Consider the following 24,446-nt stretch of genomic DNA (forward strand, 5'->3'; position numbering starts at 1 on the left):
GCTGCAGAACTACTGGAAGGAAAGATGTTTACTCATCGCAAATATACAGAGATCGACTCAGAACAGCTTCCATCCTTTGACAATACTTTTAACACTATGAAACATCAACATCTGACTATCTCAGGTTCTTATGAAGTTTTCAGTTGGTGGATAAAAATGCCAGATCCAGTCTGAACATCTGGCTGACTGTGTGACAAACCATAATAAGGTAGAAAAACAGTAGTTGAAGGGACATGGAGCTCACTAATCTTGTCAGATGAAACCAGCTTGGCAGATGTTATGGGAGACAGACAGTCCCTCAACTAACCAGGCCATACATCATGATGATGATGATGAAGACGACAACATACATACTTTTCATCATCATGCCTTCAACGGCCTGAACTCTTTCTCTACCACATTCCTGCAAGTGGCTTTATGCTGCCTCACATAGGCCTGGCACCAGCAAGTTACTTCATAAATCATTGACGTAATGGCAGTTAGATGTAGCAGGAGTGTGACTTCTTGAATTTTGCAGAAGTAGCACTTACAAAATTGCTTTTACCACAGTGGTCCCTGAGAGTCATCATTGTACTGACATGATGTCCATGCATCTGGTAGGGAAAGTTCTCATTTGATGGATGTTGTGTGCATTCATGGTCCTTTTGGAGAACCCATAAGATAAACTCATGCATTGGTGAATTATTAATTGTTAGATGGTGGGATATTAAAGTAGCTATATTATCATTAATGTCTCTTTGACTAATATTCTTTTTTAGTTTTTTAATGTTTTAATAATTATTATTATATTTTAATATTTTTTTAACCGCATGATTTTAGCTCTGTATTATACTAGCCTCAGTCGCATGTTGTGAGATGGATAGTTATATAAATCTGATAGATCAACAGAAAGATTCTGCTTTTTTTCATAGGCATGCTTTTGCATATCCTGTGGATAAGACTATTCCTTCCTGGCAGCCATGTGTCTGATTTGGCTGCACATCAATGAATTTGGTTTTTTTCTTCTGCTTGCTAGCACAGTGTACCAAAATAAACATGAAATGTCTTGTAGAAGAGTAGAACAGCGGGAGGACCTAATCTACCTACACACATGTACTCATAACTATTTGGCAGAGCAGCATCTGCAAGGGAAATTTTTTTTAAAAAAAGGAGGTGGAGGCAGTATTGCAAGCTGGATGTCTCCATTTTGTGCATACATTAGCCAATGCCCTATAAATACCAAAGATAAGCCAATAGAAAAAAAAATGGAGTTTATCCATGATAAGGATGGTGTCAGGAGGCCGCAGGTGGCCTGGGATTAATGAATGGCCTACATTCGGGCATGTAGGTTTTATCCATGGTGTGCAAATAGAAAAATGGGTACATGGGGCTCTGCTCTTTGTCTGAGCTTTAGTGACAAGGGTTAGCTATTCTGGTGATGGTGATGAATAAGCATCTAATCATGGGGAGAACCATTAAACCAAAGAACTCCCATTTGTATTTTCTTTAGCAAGGGACACTTAACGTTCCTGGCTTTTTCAGCTTCAGGCATGGGTCCTGCTTTCCATCTTAGGTGTGCTTGTGGTTCTTTGCTGTGGAATACTCACTGCTGAGGCTTCTTAAGACCCAGAGGTAGCAAATACTTGCAAGGCACACTGGTCTTGTTTAACATCTGGTCTTGTTTAACATCCCTTCACATTGGATCACACAAATGTAACAAGTACCTAGTGTCTCTGAGGAACTGGGGTAGCAAGTTCTGCATTGCATCCCTGCTGGTACAGCAGAGGACCCCCCATCTGCTCCCTTGTGACAACCCTGCTGGGTGTTTCCTCTCAGAGTTCTTGTATAAAGTTGCCATTGCTTTGCACTCTGCCATTATTCCTCTCAGGAGCTCTCCATTATGCTCCGCTTAACGAAGGAGAGACTCTGCCTACCTTTAATGTATGAGCGATGCTTCTTTCTCCTTGGAAGGATGATTCAGAAACATACTGCAACTCTCTTGGGGGCCATAAGAAGGAAACTGGATGAATGAGATCTGAATATTTTGCTTTGCTGTCCTCAGGCCTAGCAGTTGTTGAGCATCTCCATGCTGTGAACCAGGGAGTGCAGTGTCAATGCTCATGCCTTGTACCTGTCCAAATGTTGCAATGGTCCCTGAATATTCTACCCGGAACCCCAACCAACATATAAAGCAAAAAAACCAATGCAAATTACTGGCACACCCCTAAACAGAGAACAGCAAATGCAGAGCAACTGACCAACCAAAGCAGCATCTAAAAGATCAAAAGGGACAGATTGAGGCTTGTAAACTCATAGATGGAGAGGTATGGATAACAATCATGGTGTCACCAGCAGTGCAATAAAAGGGAAAGTTGACTTCATTGTATCCCCAAGGTAGAGCGACAGATGTTGCCATGCTCCACTGCCACCAAGGAGGATGCATCACCTTGCACCCAGCCTTTGAGCAGAGGCCATGATATATGTGTGGTTGGGCCTTGTAGAATGTCCTCTGGAGGTCTTGCAACCCTGCAGATGAAGCTGCTGGTTTCACTGCATTCCCCTGGTGAATCTCACCTACTCGCCTTGCTGGGAATGCTACAGGCTTTGCTACAAAATCTATGGGAGAGTAGAAGGGGCAGGAAGTGATTTAGCATTGTGTGAGTTTCTTCTTCCCTTTTCTATGAAATATTTATTGCATCTTTTTTTTTTGATGTTGAGAGGAATCAACAGATGATGTACACATAGATGCCTCAAAGGGGAAACAGACACAGTAGGAGGAAGTCAGGAGAAGAAGGTAGAAACAGGGCAGAGAGCAAGGCTATGAGAGTCATGAGAAACCAACCAACTCCCACGTTTCATGGCATTCATTGCACTCTGTGTCACTTTCAACTTACTGAGTTGAAAGATCAAGATAAAAATGACAGTCTTTTGCAGAACATTTCAGTCCTTCCAGTAGCACAGCTGTGGCCGGTGGCCAAGAGAGACTTGTGGAGACATCTGGACACACGTTCCGAAACTAGGCGTTGGGTTATCCTTGTACCATGGGGAGGAAGCTATGGAGATTTGCCATTGGCAGAATGAGATACTAAGGAGTATTTCTCCAGCAACAAGTATGACCCTTGTGTGGAAAACACTGAATCAAAAATTAGGGTAGGAGGAAAAATGGGAGGGGGCGAAATAGAAAATAAAAGGGGAAAAAGAGAAGAACATTTCTTATGTTCTCTGTCATCATCTCTCTTTTCACTCCGGAGAAACAACTGCGATAACGCCTGACTGCGAGGAACTGGCTGAGAGCCAATTTCGCCTCGTTTGTTCTGTCCAATCCAGCCGTGGGAGGAGCGCGCATTGGCTGGCGAGGGGGCAGCCTCTCGGCAGGTGGCTTCGGCGGGGAGATGTGAGGTAGGGCGGGGCCAAAAGGCCCTCCTTTCGGCTGACGATCGGCTTGGGGGCTATAATAGGGTCGGGGGGCCTCGGAGGAAAGAGTTGCCGGCTGCCGTCTTCGAGGCGCAAACTAACTTTGCCCGGGCGAATTGGGGGGCCGTCGGCTTCTAGGCATCATGCAGTCTTGTGTCCAGTGGTGGGGGAGGCTGGTGGGTCGGGGGGCCAATCTGCACGGGCACCATGGCAGCGCCTGGGGAGGCAAGAAGCCGCCAGGCCGATGGGGACGCAGGGAGCAGCTGAGACTGGCTTGGGTGAGAAGCAGCAGCAGCAGCAACCCCGGAGCAAGAGCCGCCACCGCCGTGGCCGCCACCTCTTCCAGGCACATCGAGAAACTCCTGGGAAGGCACGATGACTTTTCCGAGCGACACATCGGTCCAGGGGACAAAGAGAAGCAAGAGATGCTGCAGACCGTCGGTCTGTCGGTGAGGAAGCTCCACCGGAGCTCTTTCTTTCTTTCTTTCTTTCTTTCTTTCTTTCTTTCTTTCTTTCTTTCTTTCTTTCTTTCTTTCTTTCTTTCTTTCTTTCTTTCTTTCTTTCTTCTTCCTTCCTTCCTTCCTTCCTTCCTTCCTTCCTTTCTTTTTCTTTTTTTCTGCATGCTTTCTCCTTTCCTTCCTTCCCTCCCTCCCCCCATAGTTTCTCTAACATTCCCCTTTAACAGCACCTATTTGCTTTGTCGTTGCCTCCCTCTCCCCACATCATCATCATCACCACATCCGTACATCGTTTTCTACCAGGTCACATCAACTCATCTCCATTCGAAAGGGATGGAGGAAGAACGTGAATTGAATGAATTTCACAAAATCCCTTTTTGTTAGTGAGCGATTTAGGGAACATTTCTCAAACCTCTTTTACAGTCCCTTACCACGCCTCACTTTAGCCTCTCTGACTAAGAATCTTACAAGAAGTGGAGGACTAAACTGGCTGGTGATTCTTATCATGCTTTGATGTATCCCTTATATTTTTAGACTATCGATGAGCTGATCAATAGAACAATTCCTGCTAATATCCGCTTGCAACGGCCTCTGAAGATGGATGACCATATATGTAAGTGTCCTTTTCATGCAATTGTTATTATGGTTAGGTGCCATCACACTGGTGTTGACTGTTAGCAACCAGATGGGTACTGTAACAATCCAAATTAAAATCTGTTTTCCCCTTGCTTGTAATCTACAGTAATTAACCAATGAAGTTTATGGGAAAATTACATTTTCTCATCTGTACCAAATGCAGTTTTATGTTCATAGCAAGATCTGACTGTCATTTCAGATCTTCCAATATGAATACACAAAGGCACTATGTTAGCCTTCAGTGTTAACTTCTAATAATTATATCTAAACACAGTATCATGGTAATATTTATTGCTTCTAACCTATTGTTTTATTTAGGAAAGCAGAGGAAGAGGTCTTTCAATGTAAAACATGAGAGCTTTTAAAACAGATTTAAAAGAAACTACCAAAGAACTATAATGTAGCCATGTGTGGGTTAAGTATTTCAGAAGTACATTTCTGAAATGTATTAACTTTCCTTGTACAATACTGTTATTTGAATCACTTCTAGGGCTTTAGGTATAGGTTCATTGTCATATGCATTCAAGATTATCAAGTAGAAGAGTAATATTTTAAATATATGTTTTAAAAGACACAAAAGACACTGGCTGTTTTAAGAGTTTGGATTTGAATATCTTAATCCAAATTTTATATTCTGGTGTATCTCTTTCTAGTGTTATTGCAAATGTGACGTGCTAGCAACATTTAACCACAAAAACTAGCTGTGTCCTATCCAATTATTACTTAGATAAGAACATAGCCAGGAAATCACAAAACTGTACTTTAGTCTGGGAAATAAGAAAAAGAATCTTGCAAACCCTTTCTATATAGTTACAAATACCTTTTGTAAAGTTAGAGAGAAAACTATAATATTGTTTTTCTACAACCACTAAAAGTTAAGTTGAACTTGATGGAATCTTTATCTTTTGGCTGTCCACAAACCATTCCAAAAATATCATTTAAGTTAAGGTATATTTCAGAACATCTTCCTTCACTGAGTATAGAACACTTTTTAAAAAAACAATTAGAATACTTTTGATTGGAATGGAATCAATTTATACATAAAGTAATTTCTATGGGGAGAGGAAGAGAAAGAGGGAGTTAACTCCTATTTGTAAAGAGCCCCCCCCCCATGCATAATGTGAAAATGTTCTCTTAATAAAGATTTCTTCCTGACACTTATGGCACAGGCTGATAAACTGAAGTTGAACACAATAAGTATAATTGTATTGTGGCTTTTAGTTACCCAGAAGACTACTGTATTTCAGGCAGTATAACTTGCTGGTTGTTTATTTTTTTAATATTTTGGTATGTAACATACAAGGGATTTTCAGCCTCTTGCTCTACTTTTGATGTGGCTCATCAGCAATTTGAGGATAAACTTTAGGCCTTGCAGCTTTTGTCAAGTTCCTGGCTAGTTCAATCTGGTTCCTTTTGATGACATCACAGAATAGAAGCTGCAGCCAGTATGAAAAAGCCAGGGAGGTGATAAAATCAAAAGGGAAACACAAGGCAAAGAATCCCAGTGTGATAAAAAAAAAAATACTGTATTTCTTAGTTTATTTGCATCTTTATGCCAGTGTAGTTTTTTCTTAATAAGCTACCTTTCTTTTTGTGACTGAATAATCAATAATCTCTGTCTGAAAGAATATTTGGAATCTTCAAACTCAGGGAAATCAGAGTGTTGATATTTTAAGAAATATAGCTAAATGACTTTCAAGAGAAACATAATTTAATTAACCCAGATAAATACCTGCAATGTTAGATCTTCCATGTTGAGGTTGCAGAAATCTAAACCTCTACTAGATGGTAGCAAAGAGATACAAATAATAATAAAAATAATTGGAAAATGTTGTTGCTAGCTAGTGATCAAATGGATTTATGCTGACCAGATACAGTAGCATACAAACACAGATATACCAGATATAGGAATAGTGTGTCTCAGCCAAACTATATAATATTGAGGCTATTTGGATACATCTTCCTAGCATAAAATATAGCCATTTCTATCAAATGGCGGGATGCATATCTAGTAAGGCATGGAGCAAGTAATATTTCCTAGATTTTATGTTACTTCAAAAAAAAAATAATGGGAAGAAATAATATAGTTTGCTTTGCTTCAGCTGCTAGCTAAGGAAGTCGAGGAGTATAATGTTTCATGGTAAGTAATGTTTGGCTTAATATAACATGGGTGTGGCCATCAAGAAGACGAGATGCATTTTATATATTTATTATATTTATAAACCATCTTTAAACTCAAATTTCTTGCAGTACTAAGCTAGATTTCCATATTATTAGCCAACAATCTTTGATCCCCTGAGGTACCATTGGTACCTGCTAAGTTAACCTTGTTAAGCTGTTGATATCTAACCTAATTTGCAAGAGAGTCCTTGATGCTCTCTGAGCTTGGTAGACCTGTAGAGCTGTAGATCAAGGACCCCACAGTTCAACTCTGACTTACAAATATTCTGTTCTATCGGTATTTCACAAGTAACTAAATATGCTGAGTAACTAAATATGTGCATTTCCAGAGTATAAATGAAGCACAACCATCACTTCTTTTAAAAAATATATTTTAAGTTGTGAAAATCTCACTTTTTAGTTCCCGTTCTGGTCTTTCTGTTTATGTTGCACATTTTCTTCTTCTTCAACTGAAACGCACAATCAGCAGTTATTTAAATCTCGTGGATCTCAATATTACCCCATGGGGACTTTTTCATCTCTATGTTTCAGCATTATTTCGTCCCGGGCATGAGTCATCTATAATGCTTAATATAGATAGAGAGGACCAACCTGCATTTTAGCCTCTACAGGCTAAGGTTAAATGAGTCTATATCAAATTAATAACACCAAACATAATGCAGTTTCTTTGGCATTATATAAAATAAAGCTAATGGTGAGATTATCTGTTAGGAAGATTTCTTGCTTCATTTTTTTGCAACTTTCAGAGTTCATGTATTTCATCTCGGTCAACTAGTCAGTTCTATGAATTAACTACCTTCGGTAACAGGTGATTGTCTTATCAGGGATCCTATGATATGAAAGAGAAATTGGGTAGGCAACCCTTTTGATGAAGCAATAGAATCAACGCTGTTGTGTAACAGAAATTGCTTGTTTTTATAGCACTTTTCCTAGGATGAAGGTGTCAACGCTGCTAACATCGGATGTTCTTGCTTGACAACAGATGGGAATGTAGCCATTTTTTCTCTCTCGCTTTTAGAGTTCGTTGATGCTGGGAGGGGGAATGTGGATGAGAGTCCAGCTAGTCATAACAATAATAACTCAGCCGTGGGAACCCAAGGTTATTAGGTCAGGAGTTGATAGAGGTTTGGTGGGCTGGAGAGATGGGAAGAAAGCCCGTGCTTCAAGTTAATTGGGGAATGTGATTATGACTATTAATTAGAGGAGGAAATTGTGCTTTGCTACTTTGTGTCAGGGGAGGGGAATTCAGTTTTTGGCTTCAACTATGTAGTGCCAATACTTTGTTTCTCGAATAAAAGATTCTTTAAGGAAAACAATGCTTTGAAGTTCTTTTGAAGAGATTCATCTGTCGGAACCATGACATTAAGCCAAAAACTCCAATTTTTACCTAACTATCTTGGGGTCCTGAGCCCCAGTCACTGTCCCTAGAATTGAGGGATAGACCGACTAAGATTCCGGGAAAATCTCAGCATGGAGAAAGAAGGACTGCCTGAAACAGCACCCCGGGAGTGGCTGCTACCTCAGAGGGGAGAGCGCAAGCCAGCGCACTGGCAAAGAAGGAACTTTTTCAGGCCTCAGTTGGGAGCAAGACCCAAGCTGCAAGGACAGCTGATCTGGTCGTCGGAATGGACCTTACCCAGTGGAGACTCTAGACACCTCAAGACAGCCTTGCCACAAAAAAGTGCTTCGAAGGCAGACGAGGTTGAGTTGCAAAGAGGGGCTTTCCACATGTCGCATTCCCCGGACCAGTGGAGAACCACGAAATTGACTACCGCTGAGGACTCGGGTGAGTGGAAGTACCTGTCCACAGCCCATAATCAATCAGTAGAGAAGTTGGTGGAAAGATTTGAGGAGCTAGAAATGAGAAGTGGAGAACAACCCTCCCGTTCCCCATATGCGAGCGATCATGATGATCAGCGACGCAGCCACCAACTCATGCCAAGGGGAAGCCCCAGTCCCACCTGTGCAGGTCAAGCAGCTTCCCCATACTCGAAGTCACCAACCATGGCCTCCAGCCCTGCAGGGAGAGACAGCTCCAGTTGTCGCCCCTCCAAGAGCCCTGATCACCGCCGACGTGATAAGAGCCCAAGCCAGCCAAACCCTGGATCGACACGCTTACCGGCACCCAGCCTGGGGCCCATACAGCAATGGAGGATGTCGCAGCCTCCCCAGATGGGAAGCCAGCAGTTGCTGGCAATGCAGCAACTGAACTGAGGGTGGCCACAGCCCCCGAATGTGCAGCAGCAGATGGGAGCCTTGCAACAACTGGGGGTGATGCAGCCACCAGGAAGTCTGCAACCGCTGGGAGTACAGCAGCAGCAGTGGGGCTGGCCACCACCTCTGAACATATACAGTAGCAACCACTGAGGGCCCTGCAATCAATGGGGATCCAGCAACAAACACTTCTGAGGCAGCAGAGTGGCCTACAACAACTGGGGATACCACAACCGCCTGCTCATTCTGTTGAATGCTTCTGTGTCTGCTTTTGTGCCTTCGACAAAGCTGGTCAGCAGCTTCCAACTTTCCTTGAAAGTTGCATAGGAACCATGCCTACTGAATAATTGGGCTGGACTGTGGTCATATTACTTGTTTTCTTGGAAGCTGAATGGTGGATTTCATGTCTATAATACTTTATTCATCTGAGCTGCATGGTAGCACCCAAAAGGAGAAATTATAATTCAGTTAATTACAAGGAGTCCTTGGTTACCAACAGCAGTTGGGGCCAGAACTGCTATTGCTAAGCAACTGATAGTAAAGCACAATGACCATGCCACTTAGTGACCTCGGTTATGGCAATCCCTGTTGCTGTGATTAAGTGAGGACATTGTGGTTGGAAAGAGACTGGCTAAACCAGAGGGGAGGAATCAAGCAGGGAATTAGCGTGGAATCTCTATGGTGGCACAAGAGGGCAAAATCTGACCCCCTTCCCCCAATGTTGTTGAACCTAATCAAGTCTAGCCCAAATGCAAACTGCCAGTCTGAGAAGATTCCTGTGTTATAGGTTTGAACAATAGAATGGCTAATTATAGTTTACATGTGTGGATATGATTGTTCATGCCTGACACATGCAGGCTATTAAATGAGGACTTCACATGACCGTGACTTCCAACATCCTGCTAACTTCCCCATTGACTTGCTTATGGGAAGCCACCAAGGAATGCCAGAAATCACAGTCACATGATGTCAGGGATATTGTGATGGTCAGAACTCGGAAGACTCATTGTACGTCCCCTTCATTCAGCACAGTTGGAAATTCAAATGGTCATTGAACAAGTGAATGTAAGCCAAGGGCTACCTGTACAATATTTTTTTTTCCTATGAATTGTTATGAAATATCTCCAATGTATATGAGATGTATGGTAAAAATAAATTTTGTCAACATTTAACAATTTAACAATATCAGCCTGCTGATATTTGATTATTATATTTAGAAACTGACTGGCAATGATAATGTGCTTCTAAAACTATACAGGGTCAGGGGAGATACAGCCATTTCTTCAGAGGAAAGTAATACCTTGTTTCTGAAGACGCCTAAAAGTTAACATTAGCCTGAATGTGCAGTACAGGTAGTCCTCGACTTACGACCATTCAGTTAGTAACTGTTCTAAGTTACAACACCACTGAAAAAGTGAACTATGACCATTTTACACACTTATGACCATTGCAGCATCACCAGGTCATGTGATCAAAATTTGGACATTTGCTTTGTCCCCAGGGTCACATGATCACATTTTGTGAACTTCTGACAAGCAGAGTCAATGGGGAAGCCAGATTCATTTAACAACTGTGTTACTAAATTAACAACTGCAGTGGTTCATTTAACAACCATGGTAAGAAAAGTTGTAAAATGGGGCGAAATTCATTTAACCAACTACCTTGCTTAGGAACAGAAATTTGGGGCTGAATTGTGGTTGTATTCTCTTTTCTCTCTCTCATTTTCAACTGGGCCAGAGCAGTGCCAAAGATCAATGAGCAAAATTAAGATCATTGCCTGTAATCGTGTTATGCAATTCCTTCAGGTCAGAAAAACAGTCAAGGCCCAAACAGGCATGTATCAATCAAAAAGAATTCCTAGCTGAAGGGTTTCTGAATGAATACTTAACTATTTCCAGAGTAGTAGGTTTACTATAGTACATTTTGTCTTCACTGTGGGAAGAAATGGGCTGAGTCAGGTGGCTAATGGCCAAGTATTTCATAATAAGTGTTTACACTCCTTTGGATTCAGTACATTGTTTATAGCTTTCTCCAAGTTGAGGCATAAAGGCCAATATCTGCTCTATGATTTGATAAATATCACCAACAAAGATATTTTAAAACTTCACTTGAAGTTCCTACCTTGTTTCCACGAAAATAAGACCCAGTCTTATTTTTTTTTTTTTTTTTGCCTCCAAAAGAGGCACAAAGTCTTATTTTCGGAGGGTGTCTTTTCCATGGTGTCACCTCAGGGCAGCAGCACCAACAGCCCAGCCCAACCAGACCACTTTTTCTGTGGCCAAAGGAAATGTCTGTGCAGCTGAGAATGGAGCTCTGGATTGATGCACGCAGTGCCCCCCTGGTCTGCATTTCGCTGTCAGAGGCCTTCCGGAAAGGCCTCTGCAGCCGAGAACCAAGCTATGGATTGAATCTGTAACTCAGTTCTCAGTTGTAGAGGCCTTTCCAGAAGGCCTCTGTTGGCGAAATGCAGGCTGGGGGACGCGCGGGGCAGGTTCACTCCCTATGCCCCCGCCCCAGCTTGATTTTTAGGCGTGCGTCTCACCCCAAAACTAGGGCTTATTTTGGGGGTAGGGCTTACTTTCAGGGAAACACGGTATTAAATCAATCCCAAAAATTATCTGGAAATGGTTTTGCTAAATCAGTATTATACTGCTGCAATCCAGATTCACTGAATCTTTTTCTTTCTTTTGAAGCAAAACATTAAAATATAATAAACCAAAAAAAATGGTAACTGTTGAGTGGGCAAGATAGTGCAGTCCAGGAGTTTTGGATCACAAATTACAAGTCCTCTGCTATCAGTTGTACTGTCCAAGGTGCCCTGACATTGGGAGGTTTTGTGTTATGGGCAAAATATTCACATACAGGTAGTCCTTGACTTACGACCACAATTGGGCCCGAAATTTATGTTGTAAAGTAAAACATTTGTTATGTGAGTTTTGCCCCATTTTTTGACTTTTCTTGCCACAGTTGTTAAATGGATCACTGCAGTTGTTAAGTTAGTAACAAGGTTGTTAAGTGAATCTGGCTTCTCCATTGACTTCGCTTGTCAGAAGACTGCAAAAGATGATCACATGACCCCTGGGTCACTGCAACCGTCAAAAATATGAACCAGTTCCCAAACATCTGAATTTTGATCATATGACCATGGGGATGCTACAGTGGTTGTAAGTGTGAAAAACAGTCTCAAGTCACTTTTTTTTAGTGCCATTGTAACTTTGAATGGTCACTAAATGAACTGTTGTAAGTCAAGGACTACCCGTAATCCATTTAGCAGGTCCTGTCTTGTCACTATTTCTGTCCAACAGTCTTCAGCACTGGCTGAGATATCATCAGAACTTCTTAAGTTATTTTTCTTGGGTGCTGATATCTAAATTGCTTTGCAAGTTCTTAAGTTTATTTAACAATTAAAGAGTTCTAAAGGCTGCACATTCCAGACGACAAATGCAAAGCAGTCATTTCTTGTTAAAATGTTTTAAGTTGCAAAAATCTTTTCACTTTTCAGATTTTTTTTCTGTTTCTTTATTTTTTCCTGTTCAAGATGTGCCCTTCCTGTTGCTCCATCTGAAATGTATAGTTTTAAAAGGTGAACTCTAGATATGTCCCAATGAGGACTTTTGCCATCTGTGTCTCAGCATTATTTTGTTCCCAGCTTGTTATTTATTGGCTTATTATTTGATAAGGCTTAATATAAACGGAGTGGTCCATCTTGTATTTTAACGTCTGTGAGTTAATGCTTGTTTGTGCATGTGTGAGAGGGGGCACACATGTACCTTTGAGTCTATCTTGATTCATTGAGTCCCGGCAGTTTTTTTGGCAAGTTTTTTCAAAACTGGTTTGCCATTGCCCATTTCCTATCACTAACATAGAAAAATTTGCCCAGTTGCCTAGCTGCTTTTGTGCTTAAGGCAAGACTAGAATACAGAGTATCCTAGTGCCTTTAACCATTACATTGAAATGACTCTCAGAATTAAATGGTCTTGGATTGAATTAATACCACTAAACATTACCTAGATCAGTTTCTTTCACGTAATATATAATGAAGCTAACGCTGAGGTTATCCATTATGGGTCATTGACCATTTTTTGTTTCATTAATTTATTTCTAACTTTCAGAGTACATTAATTTCAACTGGGTTAATGGGTTAGTAGTATGAAAATCACATTTTGTATGTAATGTGGAGATGGTCTCCTTAGAGATCCTCCTATATCTTGAAGGAGAGAGTTGGGAGTTTTTCTAGGCAATTCTCTAATGAAGCAGTGGAATCAAAACCAGTGTGTTATAAAAATAGTACATCTTTGATAATACATTTCCTAGGATGGAGGATACTTTGGCATCTTAAATATATAAACCAGAATTTTCCAGTATTCCAAATCACAGGAGGGGACGGAATTGAAAAGAAGAATATGTGGTCTGCTACTTTATATGCCTTTCGGCATAGAGATTTAGTATTTATGAATATAGATATGTTACTACATTCACACATTTACAAAACAGTACATCCATCTTGTGGATTATGTTACTGAACATGTAGTATGTCCAGATATCCTTGGGTCAGACTGATGAGAATTATGCATTGCAAAATAGTTGAGAGTGACCAGGATACACTTTCACCACGTTTTGGTATATTAATGGACTCATGTTTCCTTATGTCTGTTACACCAAGAGTTGTAGATTCAGAGCATTCACTTCTGTTGAATGCTTATGCAGCTTTAGCAAAGCTAATCACCAGATTCCAGCTTTCTTTGAAGACTGCATGGGAATCGTGCATACTGAGTGATTGGGCTGGACTGTTGTCTGTATCATTTGCCTTCATGGATTAAATGTAAGCTTTCATGTCTATAATACTTTATTCATCCAAGCTACACATGAGGACCCAAAGGGAGAAATTCCACAAGTAGTCCTTGACTTATGACCATTCGTTCAGCAACTGTTTGAAGTTACGACATTGCTGAACGAATCGTAGTTACAACCATTCCAGATGTCCCAGAACCCCAGCAGTCATGTGACCGCAATATGGGAACTTAGCAACTGTTTCACACTTATGACCAGCTGCAGCATGCCATGATCATGTGATTGCCATTTGCAACCTTCCCTGCCGGCTTCCTCAGATTGTCAATAAGGAAGCTTGACAGGGAAGATCGCAAGTCGTTGGGGTGAATCTCCTCCACCATACACCTTCCTTAAGCCCCTCTACACTTGCACTGCATTAGCCACTTCTGCATCCCTGCCCAACTTCCCTGGCCCTCACTGCATCTTTTGCACATTCCCTCACCAATCTACATTTGCACCCTCACATACCCTCCCTACCTGCACCATGTCCCTTGCATATCCTCACATAGCTTCCATCACCCCTGCCATGTCTCTCACACACCTTCCCCAACCACTGCCACACACCCATCAGTCTCTCCCCCACCTGGCAGTAGCCACTTACCTGCCTGCCTGCCTGGAACTTGCAGCTTCCTTCCAGCTTCTTTACTGAGTTTGGTTTTGGGAAGCCAGCAGGAAGTTGCCTTGCCTAATGACCGAGGGATTCAGTTAATAATGGCAACTGGGATTGCAGGGGATTGCCATCATTAAGCAAAGCAGTCACACATTTTTCAAATGCATTATTTAGCGACAGAAATTGCCATTGTAAGCCAAAGACTGCCTGTAATCCAGTTAGTCTTTTCCATGAAGTCATTAGAAATATTTCCAACATGTATGAGATGTAGAGTAAAAATAAGTGTTGTTAATATTTAATAATTCTGCCTTTGTAAAAAAAAGTAATTATGGACTGCTGACACATGGATATAATATACAGAAAATGAATGGTAATCATAAAATGTTTAAAACTACTTAAGTTCTTATGAGAAATGGGGGCATCTTTCCAGGGAAAAGTAACACCTTGTTTCTAAAAGTTAACATTGGACTGAATGTGCAGTATTCGTTTTTTTCCCCTCCCTCTTACTTCTAATTCTGATATCGCAGTGCCAAAAGATCAATGAACTTTGTTCTTCGACACAAAGATTATTGCTTATGATCATGTTATGCAATTCCTTCTGCTAGGAAAAATAAGCAAGGTCAGAACAGGCGTGTATTTAGCGAAAGAACTTGCCAGCTGAAGTTCCTGAATGATTAGCTAACTATTCCCAGCAAAGTGGGCTTGCTATAATATGTTTTGTCTTAACTGCTGCCCTAGAAAATTAGGAGAAGTAGGCTGAGTCAGGTGGCTTATTGCCAAACCCTTCTTAAAAGTGTTTACAGTCTTCTTGGATTTCAAATTCTCAGTTCATTCAGTACACTGTTTACAGCTTCCTCCAAGTTGGTGCACAATCAGAGGCCAATATCTGCTCTATGATATGATAAATGCTGTCTACAAAATAATGTAAAATGCTTTGTACTTTAGTCTAGGCTACCTGTTTTCTGGCAAAAGTTTTTTCTGCAAAACATTCTTTAATAGGCATCTGGAAAATTATCTGGAACTGATTTTACTACAAGAGTCTTATACTGCTCTGCCTCAGGATTCAATTCACCTTTTTCTTTTGAAGTAAAAAGTTAAAATATAATAAGCCCCCCCCATGTTAATTTGGGGGTGTAGGTTGATGTGCTCCATTTTCAACCACAAATTGACAAGTCCTCTGCTATTGGCCGAGCTGATTAAAGCTGATGAGACAAAGCACAAAACTCTGAAGGCATAAAATTGTATTAACGTATTAGCTCAAAAGTAGGAGTAACTGATTGTGTAATCGTTATCTTAAGATATAAATAATTAAGTAACAGCCTGGAACTGTAACACTGGTACAGAACTAATGTATTATTAATGCGAGTCCAGTAGTACAGAAAGGTACAAGAGAGTCCAAAATGACTACCACAAGAAAACACTTAGGATAAAGATTCCAAATGCAAGCATATCAAAGTACTTATAAATCATCTTCCAGAACAGACTTAATGATGTATTGGTGGTGTTTTTTACTACTTTGACCAACATATTGAACTCAATTTATATAGTTCCCATTATACAGCCATTTACACATCTTCGTTCAGTTATTCTTGTTTGTGTCACTGTTTGCAAATATGTGTTTTTGAAATCAGGCCTCCATCATCATTTCAAATAAATTTTCTGCTCACTGTTTTTAAAAAAAGTCAGTTATCTAACCACATCTGTCATAAAACAGATGCAATCTTGAACTATGTGGATTTCTTCTTGTAGTTTAATCCTTGAAATTTGTATTGGTGGCTGTGCTGTCCCACTCTCTCTCACACACACACACACACACACACACACACACACACAACCAACTGTGGTTTAGTGGGTTTATTAATATTCCCCTGCAACTCCCTTCACCAAAAACCCAGAACTGTTCCAATTAAGTCCAGCCACAAGCAGACCAATGCTAGTCCACAGAGCAATGGCCAATGAGTCCACAAGGCAAAATTAAATCTACAATACAAGAGGGTTCATAAGACAAGAAAAGTCCAGAGTTCACAAGACATGATCCAAGTCAAAGCATGGTGTCCATCTAAAGCAGGTATGTCAAACTTATGACATCACGTGACGTATCACTACTTTTTCCCCATTCCTGGCAATGGGGCGGGCTCGGTTTCAGTATGATGCATCCAGCCCATGGGCCGGCAGTATGACATGTCTGATCTAAAGCAAGGCAAGAATCATATCAACCAGAAAACACACACCTAGGAAATGAACATGTTCTTCCCAGCATTCCTTCCATCTGTCGGTTGTGCTGCTGTGCTAAATAGCCAGCTTCTGGTGCAGCTGATCAATAAGGGTGAGATTTTCTCTTTATGAGTAATCTGCCTGACCTTCTCTGCTCCTGCCTTTTCTCTGCCCTACCTGTTCTTGCATCAGGTGCAGAAAACAGTTCCTCTTCCTCCTTACTGATCAGCTGCAGCTGCACACTTCCCACTGCACACTTTCCAACCTCAAGCCCCAGGGCTGTCCTGCTGCACCTGTGCTTAAGCCAAATCCCTCTTGGAGCTATCATTTCCCCTCCAGATGTGCCTGGAACTGGTTCATCTTCCTTCAAGTTGACATCTGGAGAGATATCTGAGGAAGCATCCAGGGGAGTCATCACAGTGGCAAGCTATTGATAAGTTAGATAGATCCTGCCATTCAAGATAGATAAATCCTGGCATGTTTGGGAAAATGACAACGACTCACATTCAAAATGCTTGTATGAGGAAGATTTCGCTTCCAAGAATTTAAACTATTTTTTTTTATTAAAAGTTTTATAAGTTTTACAAAAAAAGGGAAAAAAACAAAACAATACAAAGACAAAAAACATATACAAAGAAAAAACTAAACATTACACAACAAACCCTCCCTTCCCCAACCTCCCCCAAACACCCCCCCTTCTCCCCCCCGAGCTTCCCAGAGCAGAATATAGGCTTAATTAAAAAACAATCAGAAAAATTATATTTTAAAATATATATGTATATATATAAAAATAAAAATTAAGAAAAAGCTATATAATATTTTTTAATATCCATTTTAAACTGTATAAATTTTATCCATTTATCCCAAACAGCAAGAAATTTCTCTTGCGTTTGTTGCTTTAAGAAAGCCGAAATCTTTGCCATTTCCGCCAAATAAGACACTTTAAGAAACCATTCCTGCAATGTAGGCAAAGATTCCTTCTTCCAATATTGTCCAACTAACAGCCTCGTGGCTGTAATCAAATTTAACATCAATATAACCTCCTTTGTATCACAATCAATAACTATACCCAACAGAAATAATTGCGGAGTAAATTTTACCCTCCTTTTAAAAATTCTCTGGATATTCCACCATATCTTAATCCAAAATGCTTTTATCTCTCTACACGACCACCAAATATGATAATAAGTAGCATCCGTACACCCACATCTCCAACATTTGGGTTGTAGGTCAGGGTACATAAAAGACATTTTTTGTGGATCAAGGTGCCATCTATAAAACATTTTATAGAAATTCTCCCTTAAATTCTGTGCTTGTGTAAATTTGACATTTCTCACCCAAATAGTTTCCCAGGTGTCCAATGGAACTGGCTCACCAAAATTCTGCGCCCATCTAATCATACAATCTTTAATTAGTTCCGTTTCTGAGTCCAATTCAACTAGAACCCCATAAATTCTCTTAATGTGGGCTTGTCTTTGATCCTTCACTTGCTTAATAAAATTTTCATCTTCTCTAAGAAGGCCCACCTTGCAATCCACCTTCCATCTATCTGCTAATTGCCTATATTGGAACCAAGAGTAAATAATATTTTCTTGTGCTAACTCTTCCCATGATTTTAACTGCCAGTTTTGTCCATCCCACCTAAGTAAATGTCTATAAGACACCATGTCCATTTTAGCACCTCTTTTTATTCCTTCTATCGCATGCCAAGGTATAGCCCATAATGGTACTTTAAAATCACTTTTATAATATTTTCTCCAAGTCCTAAGTAAAGAAATTCTTAAAATATGAGATTTAAAAACCCAATCCATCTTTTTGTTAAATATTAAATAGGCATGCCACCCAAAAAGTAAATCCCATCCCTCGAGATAAAGTATCTCAGAATTAGTCAAATTTACCCAATCACTGATTAGTGTTAAAACCACCGCATCATAATATAGTTTCAAATTCGGTACCTTGAGCCCACCCCTCTCGCGGAAGTCTTGCATAATTTTAAACTTAACCCTTGGCTAAGAATTTAAACTATTGAATGTTTCCATTAATTAATTTTTTTCCTCCCCGTGGCTACCTGTTCCTTCCACATCGCTCATTACAGATTGATAGGATTCCCTTTGGACTGTATACAAAGGAAGGGTCTGTCTTTAAACTAAATGAGCCTAGGATTTCCCCTGTTTCCTCAGTGTTATATTAATATATTTATTTCCATCTTTGGCTAGTACAAGTTTCCTATGTGGACCTGTTGTGGACCTGTTGCTTGCGTAAATGGAGCTGCATGTGCAAGCTTGTGCGGAACATCCCCTCTCCCCCACCCCAGCAGTCTGCAAAAATTGAAAGTTTGGAGACCCCTATTGTAGAGGGAAATGGCAACCAACTTAGATAGAAATACAAATTATCACAGGAAATAACTTAGATTAATCAAAATGGTCTGCTCCAAAGATGACCACTTTGAAGCCATAAATAATCATGAATCCCAACAAATATTCAAGAATGGGAACAAAGCAACTTCAATCAACGGTCAAAGGGTTTACAAGTGGCCCGTTGATTCATATCAAAAAGGAAGATGTAGCAAGAGAGGCATAGTCAATGTTGCAAAGTTTGTTTGAACGTGAACATTTAAACAGCAAGCAGTGCCTGTTCTACAAGTAATTTAAAGGAGGGTCAAGAAGAAACAGGAAAAGCAAGAGCATTTGAATTCTTTGCTGGAAACAACTGAAGTGAACTGGGGTCTAAATCAAAGGCAACCATGGTTTAGCACTTCTGCTTGAATGGTATCTTCACTAACCCCTTTGGAAAAGACCAGAAATGGATCTGACATTAAAATATATCAAAAACTGATGAAAAACAGGGATGGGGGGAATATCCATAGAAGAGCTTTGTGCAAAGTCAAAAACAAGTTCCATCAATAAAGTATTTTTTTTCTCTCCAAATCACGGTTTTCTTAAAGCTGTGGGGATGTGTTGAAACACTTGTTAAGTTTTTGATATTGTAACCTGTGTTATTGGGGGGCAGCTAAATTCTAATTCAACCAGCACGTTTATGAGGTGACTTTGGACCAGTTATTGTCACTCATGCTAAGGTGCCACCCAGGATTCTTGCTGTGAGAGAAAATAGGAGGAAAGGGCATTACACACATGTGATTTATGTCAAATAGGTTTGAGAAAAAGAAGCAATGTGAAATGAAAGAACTTCCTTATACTGTATATCTCAAGTGAGATAAAATAGTTGGTTTGCTTTTTATTGGTGTAAGGAAACAACATGATTTATGTAAGAATGCACATAAAATAAATATAGCTCCTTTAAAAGTGGAGTTAAATATTTTAACTACATTTTTTACCTTGAAAACCATGTTGTTACATTACTCACCGTAAAAGAATAAATGTAGCTGGAAAGTTTTGTGTAAGTTATAATTGTGAATAATCACACAATTATTCGCTGCATTTCTATATATTTCAATATGAAAAATAGGCAAAATAAGCAGACAGTTAAAATGAAACTGGAGGACAGGCAGTCAAGTCATGTTGCTGACTACTTTCATGTATATTTTCATTAGACTAAATGGTGCAAAAGACTTGACATGTTTAACCTTTATTCAAATCTTCACACAATATTTTCTACACATTTCTTTCTAGGTGAAAATGAAATTCTTGAAACTTTATACAATATTGCCAGCAAGAATAAAATCTGGAGATCTTATATTGGCATGGGTTATTACAACTGCTCAGTCCCTCCAGCCATTGCAAGGAATTTGTTGGAGAATGCTGGATGGTAATGTACCATTTTTATTATTAAATACACACACAGAGAGAAATTGCATTGTCCATGTCAACACACTAGAGAACTTTTGAACACCACAGTTCTAATTTACACTGGACCAAAAGAGGATCCCAGGGGGAAGGCAACTATTAAAAAAATAAAAATTCTCTTTATACTTGCTATTTTCCTCACTATAATATAAAATCAGAAGTTACATAAGCAATCCTTCTAATGCATTCATTCATATATATAAAAATTATACATTGTGTAAGAATCTTGCTGTTACCTCCCAGAGTATTTATGTGTGTATGGCAATATGGGCAGTGCCCACAGCACATAAAGATATTTTCTTAATATATATATATATAGAGTATAAAAACCGCAAATACTGAGAGATAAGAATGCTTGTTGTATCTCTTCCTACGGAATGTGAGTGCTACACATCACTAAGACTGAAATGAAGTTTAGAGTACAGGCAGTCCTTGACTTACAACAATTCATTACATGTTCGAAGTTACAACGGCACTGAAAAAAGTGACTTATGACCACTTTTCACACTTGCAACTTCTGCAGCATCCCTACGGTCATGTGATTGAAATTCAGACGCTTGCCAACTGACTCATATTTATCACAGTTGCAGCGTCCCGGGATTATGTGATTCGCTTTTGGGCCTTTTGACAAGCAAAGACAATAGGGAAGCCAGATTCACTTAACAACCGTGTTACTAACTGTGATTCAATAACAACTGTGGCAAGCAATGTCGTACAATGGGGCCAAACTCACTCAATAACCGTCTCACTTAGTAACAGAAATTTGGAGCTCAATTGCAGTCGTAACTCGAGGACTACCTGTACATTATTTGTTTCCCAAACCAGAAGGGTGATCTGCCTGTGCCCTACCTCTGCTCTGCCTGGGAAGAAAGCCTGCTGTGATATGTTCCATAATTCTTTCCAGACCAAAAAAAGCAGCCATCATAGATCCTGAAGAAGCTCACCCCACCTCTTGTCTCCCTCCCTTCTTCTTGAAGACAAGGCGCCATTCCCCTGGTGGCTACAAGGGATGGTTTTGCCCCTCGGACATACTTTTTCTTGCCACAAAACAAAAGCAGCAAGGCCTGTAGGGAAGGGGGGGGGGTTGTTGGGCACACTGGAATGTCAGTGTTTGCATGCTCCAATTAGTCAGCTGGCAGAAGCTGTGGCAATATTGAGCTTCTTGGAAGAAGGTGCAAATATGACTCTTGACAGTTTGGTATATTAAAATATTGTCAGTGTGAAAGTTCCTGTACACTATTAAGAGACAAAGGTGTCTCTGTGCACAGCTCAGGAGCTCATGATAGGTTTCAGACAAACAAAGGTGTAACTCTTCCACATAATCCTCCTCCTTTTTGCCAAGCGTATTAGGGAGAGGGAGGAACTAATACAGCTGTCAGCCAGTCAGAGATTTTTATCAGCTTTCGATGATTGATTCATTTATTTTATTTGTACAGATCTGACTATAAAGGTCATGGTTTTAAGCATATTTTCTTTTTAGAAGATATATGGAAGAGTTACATCAGATATCCCATTTGCAGGCACATTCTGATCTCCATTGTTGGCTTTATTCTCACAACTGTTTCTGAAAATAGCATTACCCCAAATATTAGGATCTACAAATAATTTCCATTATGATTGGCTCTTGTAATTTTCCATTATAATTTTCAAAACAAGTTCATTCAGCTTTTGTTTTTAAAGGTGTTTGTTGGTACAACATAGGTTATATACTCATAATAAGAAACAAGAGTTTACAATCCTTGGCATCCTAAGTCACAAAAAAGGCCCACTAGTCTCACTGCCAGCTTGAATGAATGCAAGATTCTGACCTATTTCTTACAAGGTGCTCCCATTTTAGGATAATCCTCCCATTTTAAATCTTTGCCTTTACTGTACTGGAGGCCCAGTTAACATAAGCAATAATTCTGCAGGATGTCCTGTTTTAGTTGCTGAACAATGAAATTCACATGAAACTCAGTAGCGTGAAAGAATTATACTTAGAAGAAAGCTAACAGAAAATAAAGGACAGCCATTGGCTGTTCATAGGCATTGTTTTTCTTAATGAAAATAGATTTCCTCTCATTATACCATAGTACTACAGTTGTGTTGTTAAAAAATGCAAGGTTATATGTGTTCTTTAAGTTATTTCAAGCTGTTTTTATTTATGTACAGTGAAAAGGACAGGAAAAGCATATTCTAAAAACAAAAATAGTGTGGCTAATAACCTACAATCAATTGTTAGTGGCATAATGTTATGGGGCTGTGTTAGACTGTGCAACCTAGTTGTGCCTGGGTTTCTGAATGACTTCAGACTGTGTTGCCCTAGAAACTGAGCTAATTTAGTAAGTGATGTGACATGAACATAAATGAATGGGCAGAGAATTGAAAGTAGTTTGGCTTCTTGAGGGACTTACTATCAGTCTAGACTTAGCCCTAAAAACCCAGTTTACTTTTCATCATTATTGCTTGCAGAGTATTTTTCGTGTGTTGTACTTAATTTACTTACACTGCACAATTTTTATCAGTTCTGCAGTAAACGATAGTGGTCTGTGCAGTAATATTTCATGGGAAAATGGTTAAGAAATAGTTCGACATATTTAAATTGAAGTGTCACTAGGAGTGTTAATTTTTACTCTCAGATCTTGAATAATTAGTTTAAGTCTATCTTAACCAGGGCAATGCAGAGATCCAGATTCAAAGGGGAACATGTGATTTGATTCATTTGGGGGCATGTATGTGAAGAATATCTTAAAGCAGCAATATCCATGCCTGATCTTTCACAATCTCATCTGATTTACACAACTGTATTACCTACTGTGTTTTATGCACAGTGCTTCTCTATACTACTTTCAATGTTTTTTTTTAATTTAATATGCTTTAACATGAAATCATTACAACCTCAGTGTCAATAAGGATTCTGAATTAGTACTCCAATAGTACCCAAACACAACCGATACCTGCTATGTTTTGTACGCCTATGTGCTTTCAAGAGAAATAAAAAGAAAAAGGTTTGAATAAATAAATCAGGATCTTTTACTACTCTCCTACTATTGTAGTAAGGGCTAGTAAATCGATCAACGATAATTTAAACTATATAATGCATTGTTTTTTTTATATGCAAAGTTAATATTTTAATGTTATTATCTTTCTTCCTCAAGGCCCTTAATTTATCCTCACAATGACAATTCTATGCTCTTGGGCTAATAGAGAACACTTGACCTGAAGTCACCTTGTGAGCTTACATGATTGAGAATACCTATGAATTTGGCTTTCCCCGGTCAAAGCCATGTCTGTGTGTGTCCGTGTGCATATGCGTGAACATTTGTGCCTTAGAGTCACTATTGACTTTTGGCAACTGCCTGAAGAAGCCCCTGCTGTTTTCTTAGCATGGTTTTTCAGAAGTGGTTTGCCACTGCCTGCTTCCTAGGGCTGAGAAATGGTAACTGGCACAATATCACCCATTTGGCTTTGTGCCTAAGGCAGGATTAGAATTCACGTTCTTCCTTTCTAACCTTATGCCTTAGCCACTATACTACACTGGCTCTCTCAAAGCCCAGTGTTGTGTTTTTCAACTATGGCAACTTCCTGAAGTTTTGTCGTCAATTCCTAGTCAGCAAATCAGATTAACAGGACTTTTTTTTAACAAGACAATATCTCAAGCAGAAAAAAAAATCAAATGGGTAAGCCTATTCAAAGGTAATCTCTCTATATTGGAAATAGATCAAACCAACTATAATGTTTTGTTTTGTTTTGTTTTTAAATGCCAGATTCAGAAGGTATCTTCCGTTCAGGAACATAATTATTAGAATTGTTAAGCCTCGTGTGTACTTTCTGTTGGCACTTCTTTGACATTATATTTGTAACGACCGGTTTTGTCAAATGATGTTAAACATTTCTCCATGCTTTTGAAAGTGACTACTAGGTAATACTTGAAATACAGGTAGTCCTTGACTTAAAACAATTTGTTTAGTGAACATGTGAAGTTGCAATGCCACTCAAAAAAGTGACTTATGATCATTTTTCACACTCACGACTGTTGCAGTATTCCTGTGGTCACACAATCAAAATGTGTATGCTTGGCAACTGGCATGTACTTATGACAGTTGCAGTGTCCTGGGATCATATGAT

General features: G+C 39.6%; 1 protein-coding gene across 1 annotated transcript in view; it reads left to right on the forward strand.

The window, feature by feature from the left end:
* Positions 1-3,166: 3,166 nt before the first annotated feature.
* The window catches only part of GLDC (glycine decarboxylase), a 40,836-nt gene continuing 19,556 nt past the window's right edge, over positions 3,167-24,446 (forward strand). Inside the window, exons 1-3 of the mRNA XM_039356161.1 lie at positions 3,167-3,842; positions 4,386-4,464; positions 20,166-20,301. Coding sequence (XP_039212095.1) covers positions 3,537-3,842; positions 4,386-4,464; positions 20,166-20,301 — 521 coding nt within the window. The 5' untranslated portion in view covers positions 3,167-3,536. The remainder of the gene's footprint in view (positions 3,843-4,385; positions 4,465-20,165; positions 20,302-24,446) is intronic.

The sequence above is a fragment of the Crotalus tigris genome, unplaced genomic scaffold (assembly GCF_016545835.1).
Source record: "Crotalus tigris isolate CLP2741 ecotype Arizona unplaced genomic scaffold, ASM1654583v1 scf7180000018786.1720131, whole genome shotgun sequence".
In the NCBI taxonomy this organism is placed as follows: Eukaryota; Metazoa; Chordata; class Lepidosauria; order Squamata; family Viperidae; genus Crotalus; species Crotalus tigris.